The sequence below is a fragment of the Sminthopsis crassicaudata genome, chromosome 3 (assembly GCF_048593235.1).
Source record: "Sminthopsis crassicaudata isolate SCR6 chromosome 3, ASM4859323v1, whole genome shotgun sequence".
Taxonomy (NCBI): domain Eukaryota; kingdom Metazoa; phylum Chordata; class Mammalia; order Dasyuromorphia; family Dasyuridae; genus Sminthopsis; species Sminthopsis crassicaudata.
Window position 1 is genome coordinate 497,400,451 of NC_133619.1, and position 20,960 is coordinate 497,421,410.

Here is a 20,960-nt window from a genome sequence, read left to right on the forward strand (position 1 = left end):
GAAAAGTTAATTGTTCATGAGGAAACAGAGCCAATATAATAAAAATGACCGTTCTCCCTAAATTGATCTATTTATTCAGTGTCACACCAATTAAACTGTCTAAATTTTATTTTATGAAGGTAAAAGAGCAATGATAAAATTCATGTAGAAGAACTAAAGATCAAGAATATCAAAAGAATCAATGAAAAAAAATGTGAGATTGTCTAGCCATACCAGATCTCAACAATAATTATCAAGGCAATCTAGAATTGCTTAAGAAATAGAGAATGGGTCAGTGGAATATTTTAGATACAAATTACATTAAAGCAAATAACCATATTAATCTAGTATATGATAAACCCAAGATTCAAGCTTTTGGACCAAAAACTCATTATTTGACCACTAGAAAATAGTTAGGCATAGACCAAAACTGTACACCACATACCAAGATAACATCAAAGTGAATACATGATTTATACATAAAAGGTGATACCATAAACAAACCAAGAGAGCATGGAATAGTTTTTCTGTTAGATTTATGCATAAGGGAAGAATTTAAGACCAAAGAAGAGATAAGAAACTTTACAAGATGTAAAATAAATAATTTTGATTATATAAAATTTAAAAGTTTTTATACAAACAAAATTATAAAGAAAGCATAAAATTGGGAGGGGAAATTTTTCAATAAGTATCTCTGATAAAAGCCTCATCTCTTAAATATACAGAGAGAACTGAGACAAATTTATAAATATAAATCATTACCCAATTGATAAATGGTCTAAAAATATGAACAGGCAGTTTTCAGACGAACAAAACTACAATCATATGAAAGTATGCTCTAAATTACTATTGATCAGGCAAATACAAATTAATGCAACTCTGAGGTATCATCCATCAAAGGGGCTAATATGACAAGGAAATTATTTGATATTAGAAGGAATATGGGAAAATTGGGTCTCTAATATACTGCTGATGGAATTGTGAATTAATCCAACTATTCTGGAGAACAATTTGGAACTATAGCCATAGCACTATAAAACTATGAATATCCTTTCATCCAGCAATACCACTGCTAGATGTATATCCCAAAAACATCTAACAAAAAAGGGAGACCTTTTTCATGAAAAAAAATATTTATAGCAGCTCTTTGGGTGGTAGCTAAGAAATGGAAATAAAAGAGATGCTCACTAATTGGGGTATATGATTGTAATGGAATATTATTGTGCAGAATGATTAAAAAAAAAACCTGTAAAGACTTATAGGAACCAATGTTGAATGAAGTGAACAGAAGCAGAAGAACACTGTACCACAGTAATAGCAATATTGTTTGATGAAAAATTATGAATGATTTAACTATTCTCAGCAATACAATGATCCAAGATAATCTCAAAGGACTAATGATAAAGCATACTATCTGCCTCCAGAGAAAGTACTGATATTGATTAAATACAGATTGAAGCATATGTATAGGGGAACAATCCACACTAATATGACATACTCAGACAAACAAACTCCAGCCACATTAAATCCAATTTAATGAATTATCCTTTATATCCTGAAATAGATATTTCTGTTGATCTCATTTACTGGATCAATTAAAGATTAATTTCCTGCTATAAGCCAGGCTATGTGTTTGGTGTTGAGGATATTCTAAGAAAAAAACAAAACAGTCCTTGCCCTCAAAGAGGTTACATTCTATTAAAGGGAAAAAAAGAGTAGTTTAGTAAGTACAAAACCTAAATCGAATGCAAAATAGTTTCAAATAAGAAGGGCAGTGGCAATTGGGAGATGATCCTTGTATTGGAGATAGCTCTTGAAATGAATCTTAATGATAATTAGAGATTCTAAGAGATGGAGGTAAGATGAAGGTGAGAAAGGTATGCATTTTAAGAATATTCACTTATACTGGTTTTGTGTGGTTTCAGTATGAAAAATGCATAATACTTGTGAATTATGGGCATTAAGACTTGGTTCATCTTTTCTTTTATTGGAGGAAAAAGAAAGAGCATTGACTAGAGTTAGTTAGGATCACCCAGTGAATGTCTGAGCAGGCCAAATTGTAGTCTCTTGGAGTTTCAAAAAATACCTCCTTTTAGCTAACAATCCAAGAACATACTTGAAACCATTCAAAGGGAATGCACAAATAGAAGCCTTTGTACAAAGCATCAGTACCTCTGTGAACATCTTAAACTGCCTAAAATACTTTGTTGTTTCTTTGTTTCTTATTATTTAATTCTTCCAATACAACTGAGAGGGCTGAAGTTTTCTTGTGGTCGCATAATCCTGTTTAGGTGCTTTATATGATCATAGGGGATACCCAGTCTGAGATAATTTTTTATATACTATCTGAGTTGAGACAAAGTAGACCAGGTATAATTAAATGAGGGACCTACCATTATCATCCTAAACACTTAACAAATACACCTACAACAAGAGAAACAGGTGTAAGTAACCACAAATTACTTGCTCCAAATCAAACTACCTCTGTCTTTGTTCTTTTAAATAAGTTTGGAATACCAGCACTCTCTACCATTACTATATTTAAGACATAACACTAGAAACTTAAACAACTTTACGGATTATGGAAAAACCTATATTCTTTTCTCAGAGCACTTCAGTTTTCTTTTCCCTCCTTCCTGAGTAGAGAAAACCACACTTAGTTGTTTTGTGAAAGGCAGGGAAATTCATTGAAAGGTCAGCTCTCCTGGCATAATAGAAGGAAAAGTAGGAGGAGGAGGCTTGGTAAATATGAATGAAAACCAGGAAACATATTCTTTGACCAACTGACACTGGAAAGCTAGAATCATAGAATCTCAAAGTTGTAAAGGGGCCTTAGAAGTCATATAGTCTATCTGGACCTGTACAAGGATGTTTCTAGCAAGTGTTCATTCATACTTTACTTGAAGACTTGCAGTAAGGGAACTCAACCAAAGAAATCTATTCCACTTTGGGTCAGTTGTTTACTGGTAGTAAATTGTTCCTCATATTGATCTTTAATTTAAATTTAAAATCTTTAAATTAAATTATTATGTTTCCCTAAGTCTTCTTTTCTCCACCCTTAATAGATTCAGTTCCTTCAGCATGATTTCAAATCCCTTCTGATCACCATTCTCTAGAGTGACTTCACTGTGCCAATGGTTTTTCTAAAATTTGACACTTAGAGCTGAATTTCTCCTTCAAATATGTATGTGATGGACTTCATTCTAGATATTATGATTCTTATTAATTCAGCTTAGGATCTCATTAGGTTTTGTTGTTGTTGTGTGTGTGTGTGTTTTGTTTTTTTGTTTTTTGTTTTTTTTTTTTGGCTGCCTTGTCATACTGTTGACTCATTAAGCTTGGAATTCTTTAAACCTCACAAGTTTTCACTAAGACTCTCAACTACTTTTCACACATATATCCCTGATCCTGCATTTCCAAATTTGATTTTCTTAGCCCAAATATACAACTTAACATCCAACCCTATTAAATTCCAACTTATTAGATTCTGCCTATAATTCTAGCCTGCTTATAATACCATCCAATCAACATTTATTAAGTGTAAAGTACTCTGCTCTACTAAATTCAGGGTGGTAAGTAGGGAGATTCACAGATAACTACAGGCTCAACTTTTCTTTATAAGGCTATGTAAGAAGACAAAAATGCATCTTTTTATACTAGTACAACTTCTTGCCTATTTCAAGGCAGAAAAGATAAACAAGCAAACAAAAAATCAGAGCCAAGCAGCACAGGTTAGAAAGGAACGTTTATTTCTCTGATGTTTTCAGTTTGACACAACTCTCTTTATCAGGACCACAAGTCTGGAATTCCTGAAGCCACACTCATATCCTGCCATCAGTTTTTTACGCAAAACCCCCATTGATTGGGATGGGAGTTTCATGTCTAGAACAATGGCAGGATGTGACAGAGGGAAGGAGAGATGGAGGAATACGTGATGTCTGATCCCAACTAGGGCATTTGTCATGAGCTATGTCTACACAAGTAAAGTGAATAGTGGAGTGGTTAACTGGAAAATTTGGCTAATGTAGACAATCTTTTTACCCAGAAAATAACACTTTTAAATCTCTTCTTCATCTCTACTAGCTGAAATCATATCTGTCATTTAAGTTCCAGCTCAAATGCCATTTGTTTGATGAAATTTTTCCTAGTATACCCAACCAAAAACTTTTTTCCTCCCTTTTAGGACTCTCAAAAACATAGTTATTCTATTATGGATTAGAGTTATTTACGTAAATATCTTATCTTTCCCACTAAATTGTAAACTGCAAAAAGGCAAAGATCATGTCTATATTAGCTGTAGAAAGTAGGTATTCGCTAGATGTCTGTTCAGAGAATAGTCTGCTGATTGATCTCTATGTCCCAACTCTTCTATTTCATGCCATTAATGAAAAATTCCTACCACAATTCCTTATATAGGGAAAAATAAACAACAGTAATACAGCAATGCTAGCACATGAGTGGCACCCCTCTTCCATTTTCTTGTTTGCAAGTCACTTATTATACCTAAGATACTACTAAACACCTTCCACTGTTAAGAAGGAAAGGTTCTCCAAACTGGATATAGAAATCCCCAAAAACATAAAAACCAAAAATATTCCATGAATTACACAATGTGCAGACTAAATAACACAGATGCAGATTAAATAACATTTCTGCATGGATCAAACCATCCAATAATTACATAAGGCCTTGTGATTGGTCAGTATCCCCTTTTCAAGAAGTCAAAGCAACTAGGTTCAGCTAAATTCAATAACACACATTAAACATCTATTATTTTCAAAGTTCTAGGTTAGATAACAGAAAGTACAAATTTTAAATAGCCCCATAGTCTCTCACAGAGTTTAGATTCTACTAATTGCCCTACAACTACAACAATGTGAACATATCTAAGTGAATAATTTACTATAGAAAGAGCATTAACAATTCCAGGGATCCAAGGAAAGCTTCATGAAGCATCTGGGCAGAGCCATGAAAGAAGATAAGGATTGTGAAATGCAGAGATGAAAAGACAATATAAATTAGAAAAGGAGGACAACTGAAAGAAATGCAAAAAGGTAGAAGATTGTGGGCTTGGGGAACAGTTTGTAGGCCAGTCTAGCAGAAATAGAGAGTACATAAAAGGAGGGTAAGATAATATAAGACTGGAAAGTTAGATAGGAGTCAGATCTTTATCCAATCCAATTTTTAGAAGGGGAATGAATCCTTATTCTTAATTCTTTTTGGATAACTCCAATAATTTGTTCAATGTCATGGGTGATAATTTAGAAATCAGGCTATTGAAGGTCAGAGTCCATTCTACTCATTGTGAACCAAGCAAATGATATATTAAAAATTCTCAGATTACGGAGACATTTTATGTCTATTGGCTCATGCTATTATCTATCATGGGACCATAGCTAGACAGGTTCTGAATCAATGTTTTTGGATGATGTCAATAGAAGATATCATTTTCAACAGACACTAGATTTGTTATGAATACAAGTCTCTCTCTGTAGAGAGACTGGTAAATCACGAGAGTCAAAGAGAGGTTATACCTCCCACATTTTTTAATACTGTATTCGTTTATTGATCTGTTGAATAGGATGCTAGTGCTTTTTTGACAGTAAGATGCACATCATTGTATGTGAACAGGAATTGAGTAAAAAGACTGTTTACCAAAAGGAATATATCATTTCTATTGTACACAAAGACCACCTTTGATTTTAATCAGGATCTTGCATTCACAAAGGAAATTTAGATATCTGCTTATCCTTTTATTTAAAGAATCCCAGAGATAAATGGACTTCAGAGGTCACATAGTTCAGACCTTTCATTTTATGGAGAAAGAACTGAACTGACTTTCCCACAGTCAAAGAGCTAGTCAGGTACTGAAGCCAGTTTTCTCTTTTCCCAGCTCAATGCTCTTTCAGCACCATACCATGCCACCTCTTGAACACATAGCTATTTTTCTACCACTCACGAAGGCATTTTCTTCTGTTTCTCATTACTCCAACAATTAAGCATGCAAATGTCCGAACAACATCTATTAAACTTCTATGAACTCTTAGAAGGAAAAAAATAAGAGCCAAGAAGAATCTGGAACATCAAACAACTCTTACGAAACAAGTGCTCTGAGCCTTTAATTGTAAGCGAATCAGAAACAGACGGATGAAATTTCCCATGAAATACACATGGGATTTGAAAACCCAGAGAAGAGGTGCCCAGGGCAGAGTAGGGTCTGGGTCAGACCAGGGCCCCACTATTATGAGAGTTTATGTCTGATGAAGTCCAAATTCAACTACCCCACCACATCCCCTTCAGTCTACTGATCACAAGTTCAGAAAGTTGGAAAAGACCTCAAAAATATATTCCACGCTAGTCTAAGAATCTCTTCAAGAATAAAGTAGTCATTTAACTTTTGACTGAAAACATCCATTGAAGGGAGGAATCCCATTTCCACTGAAGGTAGCCTTATACTTTTGGACAGCTCTGATATGATTGTTAGGAAGGTTTCCTAAAATCAAATGTAAGATTGCATCTCTACAGCTTCTGTCCATTCCTCTTAGCTCAGCCCTTTGCTTCCCACTTCCCTCAGGTCTAATTACTTTACCATATATCAGATCTTCAAAAATTTGAAGGCTGCTATCACGTTTCCTTCCCAGTCTTCTCTTGTACAAGCTAAATACTTCAGTTTCTTTACCCAATTTATTTACAGCATAATCCTTTCATCATCTTAGTTGTCTCTTCCTCCCTTTCCCAACCTATTCCAGCTTACCTATCACATATCATTCCTCATATGAGACACTCAGAACTAAATATTCCACTCTAAATGAAATTTGACCAAGATAGATGATAGCAGAACTATCATTTCCCACATTCTAGATGCTATGTCTTTTTAATATTTTAATATAATAGTATTGACCCTTTTTTGACTTCCATATATCATCATCTCATAAGCTCAAAGAAACTAGATTTCATGAGATCCATTCACCACAGGTATAAAACATCCAGGTAAATAAAAATTCAGAAAGAATGTTGTAGTTCATCCTCACATCCAAAGCATCTTAGCAACAAATTAGAATATGTTCTCTAAAACAGACTGGGAAACTCCCTAGAATAACTGATCACTAAATCAAAATTTCTAGAAGTTAAGGCTTTTTTCTCATTTCTCATCCCATAAAGATGTTAAAAAGTATAGGCTATATAGCAAATCCTTTGATAAATGTCTCTTGGCTCCATGAAGGAATCTCTCACAATGGAATAGAATTCTAATTTGGTCAAAGACTACCTTTGTCTTTGACCAAATGTAGCCTCAATGAAGAAGAGAAGTCAGATGTCATTGAGGTTTTGTTTTATATAATTAGGACTAGATAGGAGAGAGAAAGAAAAAAAAATGATGGGTCCCAAATTTTCTTCCAAAATCTTCCTCCATAACCACTTGAATTGTTTGACATTCTCTCTAGAGTATGTTGGAGACTATAGAATTGGTAGCCAGTTCTTCACACTTTTTAATTCACTGGTATCTTAAAGATTTCTTTAACCCAACACAGCCTTAGAAAACAAGTAGTGTGATACAAAAGGAGAATGTTATATCTAATCAGTGGCTCCTGTTTGAATTTGAATTTTGCCACCACTACTGCCTGTCTGACATAGGGCAAGCTTGATGGACTAGATGGACCTCAGTTTCCTCAATTATAAAATGGAAGAGTAGAACAAAATAACCTTGAAGGTTTCCCATATCTGTAGATCCCTAAGTCTCTCTCATTTAGGGAACTGTGTTTCATTAGTAAAACAAATGAATGGCTTTTTCAGAAAGATTTCTTTGGTAATGTATAAATAATTCAAGTCATTTTCTTTATCTTTTGTGAAACTTTTTTTTTCATTTTGTGAAACTTTTTGTTGACAATCTGTTAATAATTGTATAGCAAAGGGTAAGAATATGAGCATCTTGCCTTGTTGGTTTTGCCCTTTTATCTCCAGCAATTATATACATACATAGTAAAAGCTTAATGAACACTTGTTGACTGACTGATGTACAGCTCCCCAAACAAATTGTGTTTTCAGTATCTTGAAGAACTCTCTCCCCACATGAAATGAGGGCCAGAAAAGGACACTTCTCTGGTAATTTGAGACCTCTGCGAGGCCTCCTTTTATTGGGAAGAAAGTGGGCCCATTGACTACACAAACTTGATGCTTCTCACTGTGCTGTCTAGGAGCTGCTGCCTCTGTACTAAGAAGGGCCAGCAGACTAGCTCTTGCCCTGCTAGGCCTCTTTCTCTCCTACTCTCCCTTAGGTAGAAAGCTAGGCTGCAAGGAAGAACTATCCCCATCCTACTTCATTCAGCACCTTGGGGCAAATCCCTAGTTGTATTTTCCTCCATCCCCCACAAATGACTTCAGTCTCTATACTCTTTAATACCTATTGTCCAGAAGTCAGAACATCTGGGTTCAATTTTTCTTGCTACTTGTTGTGATCTCGTTTTTTAATTTGAGCAAGACCCTTATTTCTTACAATGACTCAGTTTCCTTCTTTGTCAATGAGAAATGTTATTTCCCTTGTTCCTATCTCCTCAGGTCTTTAGAAAGTTCAGTTAGATGAATGAATGAAGCCTTCAGAGTTTCTTAGAGCAAAATAATATAAAAATACAAGGGATTTTCTTAACTTTAGTCTCTTTTGAATGCTAATATGAGAGTGGATCTTTCAGTGATAATGAGATGTGTGTGTGTGTGTGTGTGTGTGTGTGTGTGTGTGTGTGTGTATGTTTGTGAGATAGAGAGGAGGAACTGGAGATATGAAGAAGGGGAAGCTCCAGCTAGTACAATGGGAGGAAGGAGACAGGGAAAAAGTTGTTGTTTAGTTGAGTATGATTCTTCCTGACCTATGGACCATATTGTCTATAAGTAAAGGTATTGGAGTATTTTATCATTACCTTCTCCAGGGGATTAAATAATAAAATAGAAATTAAATAACTTGCCCAGAATCACACAGCTATTAAGCATCAGAGGCTAAATTTGAATTCAGGTCTTCCTGACTCCAAGCCCAGAGTTCCATTCAGATGCCATCTAACTATATAGGTAAGGGGAAAGGGAATCAATTTTTCCTCTAAGAGATGCTGTGTCACCTATCTAGGATGGGTTTATTCAGGCCAACCAACTTAAGCTGATGGAGAATGAGATTGCAAAATCACAATATAGTAGAATAAACTTAGAGATTGACAAGTCTAGTGATCATTTTATAGCTATGGAATCAGAAGCTCAAGAAATGTGCCTAAAGTCACATTTCTAAGTAGTAGTCTGGGCCAAAATTGGAACAAAGATCAGGGCAATCGCTTCCCATTAGACCATGCTGCCTTCTCACCAGCCTCACTCCACGTGCCAGACCCCATGCTAAATCCTAGGGCATAGATGCAGCAACCCTGGGCTACGGACGTTCATAATTTAAAAAAATAATAATGAAAAAGTTGTTCAATGCTAACATTATGTTCAGTCCCAAGGATCCTTGGAGCTACAGTTTTCTTTGTTCTGCCAAAGGAAAAAGGAAATACATCAGGAAGCCATGCTAGTCCACAGGAAGTCTCACTTGGGCTGATAAAAGGAACTGATGTGAGGTGGGTTTGGATGCAGTTATAAGTCAATCAGCCTTGAAATAACAAGAAGTGTCATTCAGAAGAAACTGGAGCCTGAAAGTGGGTCTTTCATGAGGATTTCCTTTTAACCTTCTCCTGCCTTGCTCATCATTCTTCTTTCTTTGCTTTTCTCATCTCTAAATCTCTCTCTTACTCTCTTTCCCTCCCTTCTTCTCTCTCTTCCTCCCTCCCTCCTTGTGTCTCTCTGTCTCTCTTTCTTTCTATGTGTCTCTTTCTGTATGTCAGGCTTGTGTCTCAGTCAAATAACAAGCATTTATTAAATGTTTGATATTGGTTCAACACGGAAAATGAATAAAACAATTCTTTCCCACAAGGAGCTTATGTTTATCTTATTAAAAAAAAAAAAATTGGGGAAGGGCGAAGTTTCAAGCGTGGGAGGTATAGAGGACCATAAGAAAGAAAATGTGAAACATCATATGCTCTTTTATACTACAGAAACTTCTGACATCTTCTGGACATTAGGAATGAGTCAGGGAAGTTTCCCATCCCTTCAGTGTGCCAAGGTAATAAAGGGGCTGTCGCTACAATTTTATCTTGCCCACTCTCCATTCTTGTCATGAAAGAGGTAACACTTCTTGGCAAAGAAAACCTAAACCCTGCTTGAAAGAGAAACATGAAATCTTGAGCAACTCACTCAATTCATTGGACACTTCCTCAGGATCAAGCTGGTCTTGCCTGAACCATGTCACTACCACCCCAAAAAAAGGCAAACTCAACCTATTTTTTTCTTCAGTATCTGAGTCTGACTTCAAACATCCATTATCCAAACAATTTCATCAGTGCTCCAGTTGACTGTACCTCTTTGGTCATAACTCATGTAGTTTGTTGCTTTTGGGATCAGCGCCAGGTACAGAAGAGCCCTTTTTGCCACCTTTAGAGCCCACTCAAAATGGTAAGTGATAAAGTTTCAGGTTGAATCAGGCCCTTTCAGGGTTTGAGGGTGTTTGCCCACAGCACAGCATTACTTCCTGTTTTAAGAAAAAAAAAATCCTCCCAGAAAACTCATAATGAGGCTCAAAATTCTTCTTGGACATCAAATAAGTCCTCAAAATATTGTCTTTTAAGAGCTAAGTGTAAATGAATCAGAACCAGACGAATTCAATTTCCCTTCAATTAAACAGGATTTTTTAAAAGTCAAGGAGAAAGGCGCTTGGGGCCAAATGTGTTTTGGGTTTTAATCGAGACCAAACTTTGGAAAATAACTTAAGACCCCAAAGCACAGCCAGGCCCTATTCTTAGTTTGCATTAATGCAGAAGGATTAGTACAGCTCCAGTGTCACTTAGCAATGAAAACAACCCAGGCCTGAGAAATGCTTATAGTACCTTACTCTGTAGAGCCAGGTCCCTTGAATAGTCATCAACAGACATCTCATGAATACTCATGTTGGCTCTAAGATGTAGAGAGAAGATATTATATAGACCCAAATAAACTGTTAAAGGGATTTACTACAGAAAGCAAGGTTTCTGAAGTCCAATCCAGGATCATCTTAAAGGCATTTCCTTTTATAAATAGGATCCAAAACTCCATGACAGTCTCCCCTCTTCAAATAGAGAGGGTAAGGCATGAATTGCTAGGATTGAAGGAAGGAAAAGAATATAGAGGAAAAAATCTCAATTAATAGGTTGCACTTGGCCAAAACTCTACTTTTATGGAAACAAACACCAAATTGTAAATGATCTGACCTAGACATTGCCTTTGGATAGAATCCAAACTGTCCCTAAAGATTCACTTTGGGAAACTCTTTGAATTGGAGCCCAAAATCTAACATAGACCATCATCTTTTCTAGAGGACATTAGGGATATAGATAGATATCATTCATGGCTCTACTTTATTCCCAGAAGGAAGGGCATTCTCATGGGAAAAAAAAATACAAAAACATAAAATCAGAAGTCTGCATATTTAGATTCAAGTCTTAATTGTCACAGTCTACTGCTTTCTTTAGAAGAGAGGAGGAATCATTATACTTCAGTCCACAGCTTCCTCATCTGGAAAATGAGAGATTAGACTTGAAGGTTCCCTTTAGCTCTAAACATCTATGATTCTATTTGTTCCATATGATTTACTTACAGCAATACCACTTGTGACAAAGAAGAGAAGAAAGATGAATTTTCAGACAGAAACATAGGGGGGAGTGACTGGATCTATGATTTCACTGAGACAAGGAACTCCTAGAGGAGAATTGACTTTTCTCAATGTAGACCGGTACATTCAAATATGGGAATGTGACAAAAAACCCTGACAAGTTAAGTGACTTGTCTAGGGTCACACAGCCAACTTGTATAAGTGGCAGGATCTGAATTCAGACCTTCCTGGATCTAAGACTAGCTTCCTATCTGCTATATTATATTTCCTTGGGCCAGGCATAGTACTTTGGAATGAGTATAAATCTGTCAAATACATATTTTGATAAAAAGAAGATGAATAGTGGCTAGATAGATGCAACAGATATAATTTAAAGATTACTCATAAATGTGTATGTAATTCTTAATACATAGCCATTTTGATTTGACATGTGTGTTACATGAAAGAGAATATACAAAAGTGCATACTCAGATTCCTATATATATACAGCATGCATATGCATATAAGTTCAGACTCCATAACTGTGTTCCTGGAATGTTCTCTGTCTAACTTAAACCCACAAATGTCTGGAAATTCTAGGTTAAGGCTCCCGTGACACCTTTAATTCTGGCCCCATGCATGTATGTGCTGGGATGGGACACAAGGCCTTTCATTACATTGGACACATAACACTGGTAAATGGGACTGTAGACTGCAAAAGCAGTTCATTTTGCTAATATTAATTTATTTTGAGAGGTCCGGGGAGATATTTCATACTCTAGCATTTTGAAGTACAGATATTGGGTACCTTTCATCACACCTTCTCCTTTTGAAAAAGGGTAATATTTGGAGTGTTTCAGAATTTTGTTTTTAAGCCATATAGAAGAGGCCCCAAACTTTAGGAGAATGCATCTGCAGACAATCTCTGAGACTACTCTCATGTCAGATAGAGACAGCATGAAGTATATAGTGAAAAAAAAAAAAAAAAAAAGACTTGGAATCTGAGGACCTGTTTTTGATTTCCAGATATGCCATCCACTACTTGAGTGGTCCAGAGCATGTTTTTGTGCCTCAGTGACTGTATCTATAAAGTTGAGGGATGATACTAAAAACTATTCTATAGACCCTTTTCCAGGTCTATATCTGTGATCTTACAAATTTTTACAGATTTGTTTGGCAGAATTTAGCTGAAGCATGAGAGACTCAAGTGAGGACTTTAAAGATGCTGGATAATTCAAAATATTATTAGAAATCTGATTTGGATCTCAGGGAAAATTTTTAAAAATTATCTCAATTCCTAGGAGCTGATTCATTCTGTTGACATTAAGAATATATAAAATATCTATACATAAAATAACTCACCAAACTATAAAAGAAACTCTCCATGAAACCACTAGGATCCTGAGGAGACATGATATATGTCTGTATTTTGAAATGCGAAGGGGTCAAGAATGGGATAATGTGAAATAGGGTTCCCCCCATCCTGCTGAATTTCAAAAGCAGATGCTGTTTAATAGACAGATGTTCTTAAAGACAGGCGATAGCAGCATGGTCTGGTGGTTGGCCATCACTGACTCAGAATTTTCTCATCCTAATTCTGACTCTGCTACCAACTTGTTGGTGGCCTCAGATAAGTCAGGGACCTACTCTCTATCTCAGTTTCCACAGGGACTGAGTTGAGAATAGTAAGGACTCAGAGTTTGGTAGTGCTAATGAAACTGAGGTTACAAGTCTAATTCTTATGTGGACCAATTAATTTTCCCCAGAGATAGAGTATCCTTAATAGCTGGTTGCTTTTGCCTCAGAGAAGAAGGGAAGAGAGTGTTTCAATGGATAAACCAAAAGTAGTTTTAAAACACCCCCTGGGAAAACTTCTAAGTACATATGTGACAGAAGCTGGGATTTGGGGGACTTAATATAACATAATAATAGCACACAAAAAAATTTTCTTAAATAAAGAATGATCTCACTGATGTGTTTCCCTGATGAGTCAATTAATCGTAAAGCAGAGAAAGATAATGTGTAGCAATAGAAAATGAAACTGGCTACACTCTTCTATAGAAGAACTGGCACCTGAAAAGTTTTAAGAGAACTAAAATGAACTTTGTGGATGCTCGACTTATGTGTCTATACAAATGCTGGTCTCCATTAATAACAATTTGTCACAAAGCAACAAGCCAAAGAAGGGTCTAACTAGAAAGTTTCACTAAATACAAGCAAAGAAAAGCTATGTTATTGAAAACCAAAACAACCCCCCCCCATATCTCCACAGTGCTAACTCTACATACTGCTTAAAAAAAAAAAAAAAAAAAAAAAGGAATGATGGATTTTCCCTTATAAACCCTGACAGGGCCATAACCACAGAGTGGCATTTGGGGATGTTGGAAGTCCCCTCCCCACATCTGTGACTGTTACATTTTCTTTTACCCCATAATGATTTCTAGGACCTCCATTAGAATCTAATTCCATCCTAAGAATGTGATCCCCGGCACTCATAATGAAGCTATTCCCTTCTGAAACCTGCATCAGAAGCCTCAGACAGAAGGGACATCCCTAGAAGGGCATTATCCTAGGGATCTATAGGTTGATATCTAAAAGGAGAAGAGGTGCCTTAATAGAGATAATAATGATTCAAACCCCTAGGAACCTTCCCTGATCTTCTAGTATCATGGACATTTCATCAATATGCTTTAAGTAATTTGCACAATTTTGGTCTTGGACTCATGGCTTATTTATGGTTAATGGACTTCCTTGAACTCAAATGAATTCCTAACTGAGGCAAAGTCAACTGATTATCCATAAAGGAATCAGAAGCTTTGAGTCTCAGTGTCATTAGAGCTCAAAATTATTTAGTCTATCAAGGTTAGGAGAAGAATGTAGAAACTATGGGCTAGAACTTCCGAATATATTATATTTAATTAGAACAATGTATGGCAAGCCAATCATGGTTAAATGGGTCCTTCAGCCTGTCTACTCATGTGTTACAAAGGTGCTTGGACTCATACCTGGATATATCTCTGAATTTATACTCATAAAATATATCCCCTTAAAAGTCACCTACTTGTTAATACTTGGATGAAAGTGAAGGCAATTTGCTGTTATGATAATAGCAACAAAGAGCAGAAATTCACAACATTTCTGGACTCCAGTTTCTTTATACATATTGAAATCAAAGACTAAACAAATTTACCATTATTTCTTTCAGCTCTGAAATTCTGTAATTCTATTATTTTTAAAATTTTATTGTCTTTTTAGGGGGAAAATCTCTATAGACCTGGATTGATAAGGGTTTGAGGGTACTCTAAGCTAGTTCTAACATATAGAAACAAGCTGCCAGGAGATCTATTTCATCTCCATTTGCATGTGTAGATTAAAGTAAACTTGAAAGATTGACTTTTGGTGCTTCTTTGGTATAGCTTTACCCTCTAATTCTTCTTGAAATAGCAAGTCACATCAATATTTTCAAAATATTTCAATGAGTCTCAGAGCTATTTGGACCAGGAAGCCAGATCAACCTAGAATTCTTCTTGGTGCTTTTCAATTCTGCATAGAACTCACATGCTCCAATATTTTTAAACACTCTCATTACCATTCTAATATGTTCAATCATTCAATGAATATTTATTGAGCACCCACTGTGTGCCTAGAACTCTGCTAAGGACAGAGGGATATACAAAATCCGGATGTGCCTGCTATCTGTGTGAAAATTTTGACCCTGTAAGGGGGGGATATAATGCAAACATAAATAATGATAATAGACATTATATTTCTTCTTCAGAGACTGAAAGCATGGACTTGTGATAATTAGGTTCTGGTAGAACCATTACCTATTACTACTACAGACCATAAGTTAAATTATATTATTAAGCAAGGCTCAACTCCACCTCCTCACTGTGATATTATCAGTGGTGAAAGGCATGTGATGCTGATTACTGCTGCAAGAAATGACCTGGTTTCAAAAAACCACACTCAGTTCCAGGCATTCTTCAATTGCACCTCACTACCTTATCTAAGAAAGCCTGCTCCAATGCAGGAATAGTGAAAGTTAAAGGTGAGGAAGCAGTTGGAGAGAACAGAAGATTGCTACTGAGATCTATGGAGAAGGTGAAAAGAATGTGCTTAAAAACTCATCAAATGGCTCCCAAAATTCATAGAGGATAATTTGTTGGCCTTGAAGCAGAGTTAAAAACTGGAAACCAGGAGATGATGGAAGAAGGGAAGGGAAGAGGGGAAATGTGTTTTCTGAAGAAATTTGAAAAGTAATGGAGAGTCAATGAAGCACATAGCCACAGGAAGGTAGGTTACAGATGAGAGGAGCCACAGGCAAGGAGGCTCTTGAATGGATGGGAAACAGTGGTGCAGGGTCAGTGAAGGGAGCAGTAAAGTAAGTAATCAATGGGAAGAGAGTCCTTACATCTTTCTTGCTAGTTGGATGCTATCTTACTCCTGTAAGTGTGAAAACAATTTCCTTTTAAACTCTGTACTATTAAAAATCAAAGAAACAAAGAAAGTATAGAGCTTGTCAAGTCTAACCATAGGCTTTAGAAGTGAAAGGAACATTAAAAATTATCTAATTCAACATTCTCATATTACAAATGAAGAAACTGAAGCCAAGAGAGAGGAAACTTTTTAAGATCAAACAAGCAACAAATAGATTTAGAGTTTTAACTCAGGTCCTTTGCCTCCCTGATATTATAACCTTGCTCACCATGAGAAATTTTAAAATTCTAGGATTCAGTTTAGTTTGTGAATCATTCATGTATTCAAATTTCTATCACTTTATGCTTCAATTAAACTTCAGTGTAGCTGTCGAAGACATTTAGAGAACAGAATTTTCCCCATTTTACAGATGAAGAAACTAAGGCCTGGAGAGATTATGTAATCTGAGAAGCAGAAGGATATCACATCTATTTTGTGGCAGAGCCAGCTATTCTGTAGGCCAAAAACCTTTCATCTATACTATATTGCTCCTAATCACAGACATGATGTGTAAATTGGTCTATGTTTCTCCCATCTAAAGGTTGAACGTAAATAGGCAATTCAAATGCAATGTCTCTGTTGTTGTTTACAAATGATATGAAGATCCGAATTTGTGCCAAATTTGATGAGGGTGGCCCAAAACACTGGCCTGCAGATTTGAAGTTAGGTGATTAAAATGTATTATTTTAAGATTCCACCATCACTTAAGGGGCTTTATTTAGTTATGTATATAGATGTTTGAATAGAACACACAAATCTGTCACTTCCAACCCCTGAACACAACCTGGGAAAGAGGAATACAGAAAATTTTTCTAACTTCTTAAAAGGAATGCATCTAATTTTCCTCTTTGGGACTGGGAGACTAGTTACTAGTTACTAGTGAGAGGTTGCTTTGCTAACTGCCCATTCCAGTCACTGTGTGTATGTCTAAAGAGTCTGGCACATTTGGGTACAAAGACCACAGCTTCCTCCCTCTGCTAAGGGTTTGTGCTTGGAGGTCTGAGTCGTTCAGAAATATTGCTTCACTTCTCTTTAGGGGGTAAGAACCAAGACCCTGAGCCCTGTTCCCGCCCTTCCGGCTTTAAGGGGTGGCTTTCTTGGATGGGTATAAGTAGGAAATGTCTACTTTAACAGAGAGGCTGCATTTGAAATCTAGTTTATTAGATATGAAGAATTTTTTTCTAAGTCAGTAAGATTTTAACGATATCTATACCACTTCAATCACAGAAAGTAGGACCCTTGCCTTCTTAAAATAGTCCCACCCTGTCTTTTTTTCTAGCATCTATCCAGGTGTCTTCCTGCTCCCACTTTCCACCCATACACCTTCTACTCAAGCATCCCCTTCTCACATAGTCCCCCTTCTTACTTACACTTGTTACAATCAGTTAGTCATCTAATCTAGAGATTTCAAGTTCCTGCAGTTAGTGTCTTTTCCCCAGATCAGCAAATTTCAGCTTTCAGAAGCAGAAGGCAAAGGAAAAAAAATTCATCAGACCCCACCCAGGCGATATGCATCTTTTGAAATTGTTCAAACCCATTATCTGCAACCTAGTCTTTAAAAGCACTAAACCGAGTAGGGAGTTTCTCTCTTTTAGGTCTTGGGGATTAAGGAGAGCCTGGCCCCCAGTTCACCAGCTAATTGCTTTTCCAGATAAACTTTCTTTACTTAATGCAGGGCTGCCCCGCATCATTATAGCTCAGTCTTGATCTGGTTTATCTGCTGTTCTGCTACACGTGAAAATCAGTGCCTTTATTAGTGATGTAGAAATTGGGGGGGGAGGGCAGGGAGCATGAGGGGGTGTGGGTATGTGTGCCTTCCTAATTATGTTTCTCCTGAAATTCCAGGGGGAAGGAGAATGGAATAAAAACAGTTTGAGTATCAATACACTCAAACACTCATCGACCTCTCTGCTTGCCATTGTGCTGAACAGAGGTGACACTTTGGGAGAGGTCAGAAGCTCTCATTAGAGTCCCTCTGGCATCTGGGCCCTGCTCCCAGCTGAGCTCTAAGCCGCCCGCCGGCCTCCCGCCTCCTGAACAGTTAGTTACTCTCACCAAACCGTCTTGGGCCTTCCTTCAGAGAACAACGCCTGTAGCCCACTCTCCTTTCTGCTTCCCGCGTTCCGTTCCGTACTCCTCCTTGTCCCCCCCCCCACACCCCTCCAGGGAATAAAAAAATAGGAAGACGCACGTTTGTGGAGGTAGGTGGGTAGGGGAGCAAAGAGTTGGAAAAGAAGACAGAAGACAACCAGTGTCAGGTAAAGCCCGGCAGCTTCAGGACTTTCAGAAGACCCGGAGTCAGTATAAGTAACATAGAAGGAACGGAAACCAGCCCAGTGCTGACAAGTAAACAGGGGCTAACATCTGGAACAGCCTCGCTGCAGACAGACAAACAGACACACATCCCTGACCGGCTGAAACCAATCCACTTGCTTGCCTGGGGCCCACTAGACAACCTAGCTGCCTCTGCTTCCCCCTATGCTTCTCCGATCCCAGGAGACTGGAGAGGAGTGCCCCTGGGCGGGGGCTTCAAGGAAGATGGGACCAGGGGTGGGGGGGGAGCGGTTTGTAGCCGAGCTTCTTCCCCAGCTACCTGACTGTAAATCTCCAGGATCGTCCCCCACTCCACCCCGTTATCATCATCCCCAGTCGGCGATTAGTGAGAGGGAAAGACGCTAGGCTCGGAGAGAGGAAGAAGTCCGGTTGTGGGATGACCTCGGCTCCGATTTGGGGGTTGTGTAGGGGTTACCCCCAGCCATGGGGAGCGTAGGGAGTTAGTGAGGTACCCCTTTTCCCTCTGCCAGCATCCACTCCCTGTACAAAACTTTCGAACCAGAACGAAAAGAGAAGAAACGTGAAGGAAAGAAAGAAGGAGAATAAAGAAGAAAAGCAGCCACGTCTTTCGGACCCCGGCATCTTCACGCCCCAGCCAGGCGGCCCCCTCTCGGTTCCCCCAAGCTACTCCTTGCTTCTTATCAGCCCCGATCCCCACTTTAGACTCTTACCTTAATAGTCCCGTCCATTTGGCGAAGTCTACAGCCGAGCCCCCCAATATTCCACACATTGACCCGGTTAGAGCCTAACCCCGCAGCCCCTTCGGATTGTCTCCGCTCCCGCACCTCTCCGACTCCTGGCCCCCTGTCCGCGTCCCCCCAGTGAGCTCCTTGCCCTCTTCCCCGCTTTGCACGTTTGTTGTTGTAGCGGGGCGAAAAAGAGACAGTTAACCGGATGAAACTTTTTTTCAGCTAATTTTGGGAAGTGACTTCACTTTGCGAATCGGAGAGGAAGTCCTATCTCTCTCTCTCTCTCTCTCTCTCTCTCTCTCTCTCTCTCTCTCTCTCTCTCTCTCTCTCTCTCTCTCTCTCTCTCTCTCTCTCTCTCTCCTTTCCCCCTCCCCCCTCTCCCTCCCTCTCTCCCTCCTCTCCGCGGTCCTGCTTTTTGCATCACACACACTATATAAATATACACGTAGATATTGTAGATACATTCATACGCGGCACACACAGGATACTAGCTTCAGGGAGATAAGAACTACGCTAGAACAATAATGCTACCCACCCTCAGTTCCTGGTTCAGCCTGATTCCTGCAGTTCCAGTCTTCGACCCCCCAAGAGTCATCTACCCCGGGTTCTTCCCAAAAAAGTCAAGTGTGAAACGTTTTTGCCTCTCACCCCCCCCCGCCCCCCGCTCCTTTTTTTCCCTGGGGCTGTTGGCTGAACGCAGCCCGCCTGACTCACTCACTTTCCGTCTCTTCCCACAGATATTTTCATTAATGTTTTTTCCAGCCGGAGTAAAAACTTTAGAGGGGGAAAAAAAACCCGGGAAAGTTTTCTGGAGTTTGTATGACCTGATGAATACCGGGAACGATGTAGATAGCACAGAATCGTAATAATAATAATTCTTTAAAGTCTCACCCACGGTGATGATTTCCAAGCATTCCCTAAATTCACAGTTTTTCCCAGTACCAGACAAATATTCCTTCAGGAGGAGCTCAACCCACCGAGGGGTTATTTGAATACCTTCACAAGCAGGACCCACCCCACCCCCTCCGATTCTCCTTCTTCCCCAAACTGAGCTTGGAGCACTCTTGTTCTTACGTGAAAGGACAGTCTCTCAACGTCCCTCCCTTTCGCCTCGAACCTCTACGAGTTCTCTCCGTAGCCCGAAGCTGTTCTCCTGCTGTGGAGACTAGCAGGAAAGGGGTACTAATAGGACCTTCGAGCCTGGGTATCTTCTTGGAAAGGGGGGGATAATGCTGGGGTAACTACCCACCCAATCCCAATACACTTACTCCAAAAGCCATTTATTCTTGACATCAGGCTGCAAAGCCAACCCATGCTTTTCAACCCCTCCCGAGGGTTGCGGAGACATCCGTGTCTTTGGGAGAAACTAACTAACTGTCGTCCCAAAACAACCCTCCTGTCTCTTGCAAATGGATTGAGTGGATTGGACCGCAGACGAGCCCGTTCCGCCAGCCACGGTCGCAGAGAAATGCAAAGAAAACAGACTTTTCTCTTCCGAGAACATCCACCCACTAGCACTGTCGAGTGATACCCCTCCTCTCTCCCCAGCCCAAGCTCAGACAGCTGAGACCCCAGTAGTCTCGAGCCCAGGAGGTCCCACCCACCCACCCACTCCTAGACGGGTGCCCGGAACCCTGGAGCTGTGGAGAAACGGGATAGAAGCGCAGAGGGAGGGAAAGAGGGCTGGCGGGAGTACTCAGCATGGGTTCGCTTTCTCCTGGGTGCTCCAGAGACAGGTTACCTTGTCCAGCGCTCTCCTGACCACACTTTGGACTTTCTCACTTTTATTT

The 20,960-nt window shown here is 38.7% G+C and overlaps 1 protein-coding gene across 1 annotated transcript in view; it reads right to left on the reverse strand.

Moving 5' to 3' along the window:
- Nucleotides 1-19,445, reverse strand: part of FLI1 (Fli-1 proto-oncogene, ETS transcription factor) — a 156,679-nt gene extending 137,234 nt beyond the window's left edge. The window contains 1 exon segment of the mRNA XM_074303827.1: nt 19,153-19,445. Within this exon segment, the coding sequence (XP_074159928.1) occupies nt 19,153-19,170 (18 nt within the window). The 5' untranslated portion in view covers nt 19,171-19,445.
- Nucleotides 19,446-20,960: the final 1,515 nt, after the last annotated feature.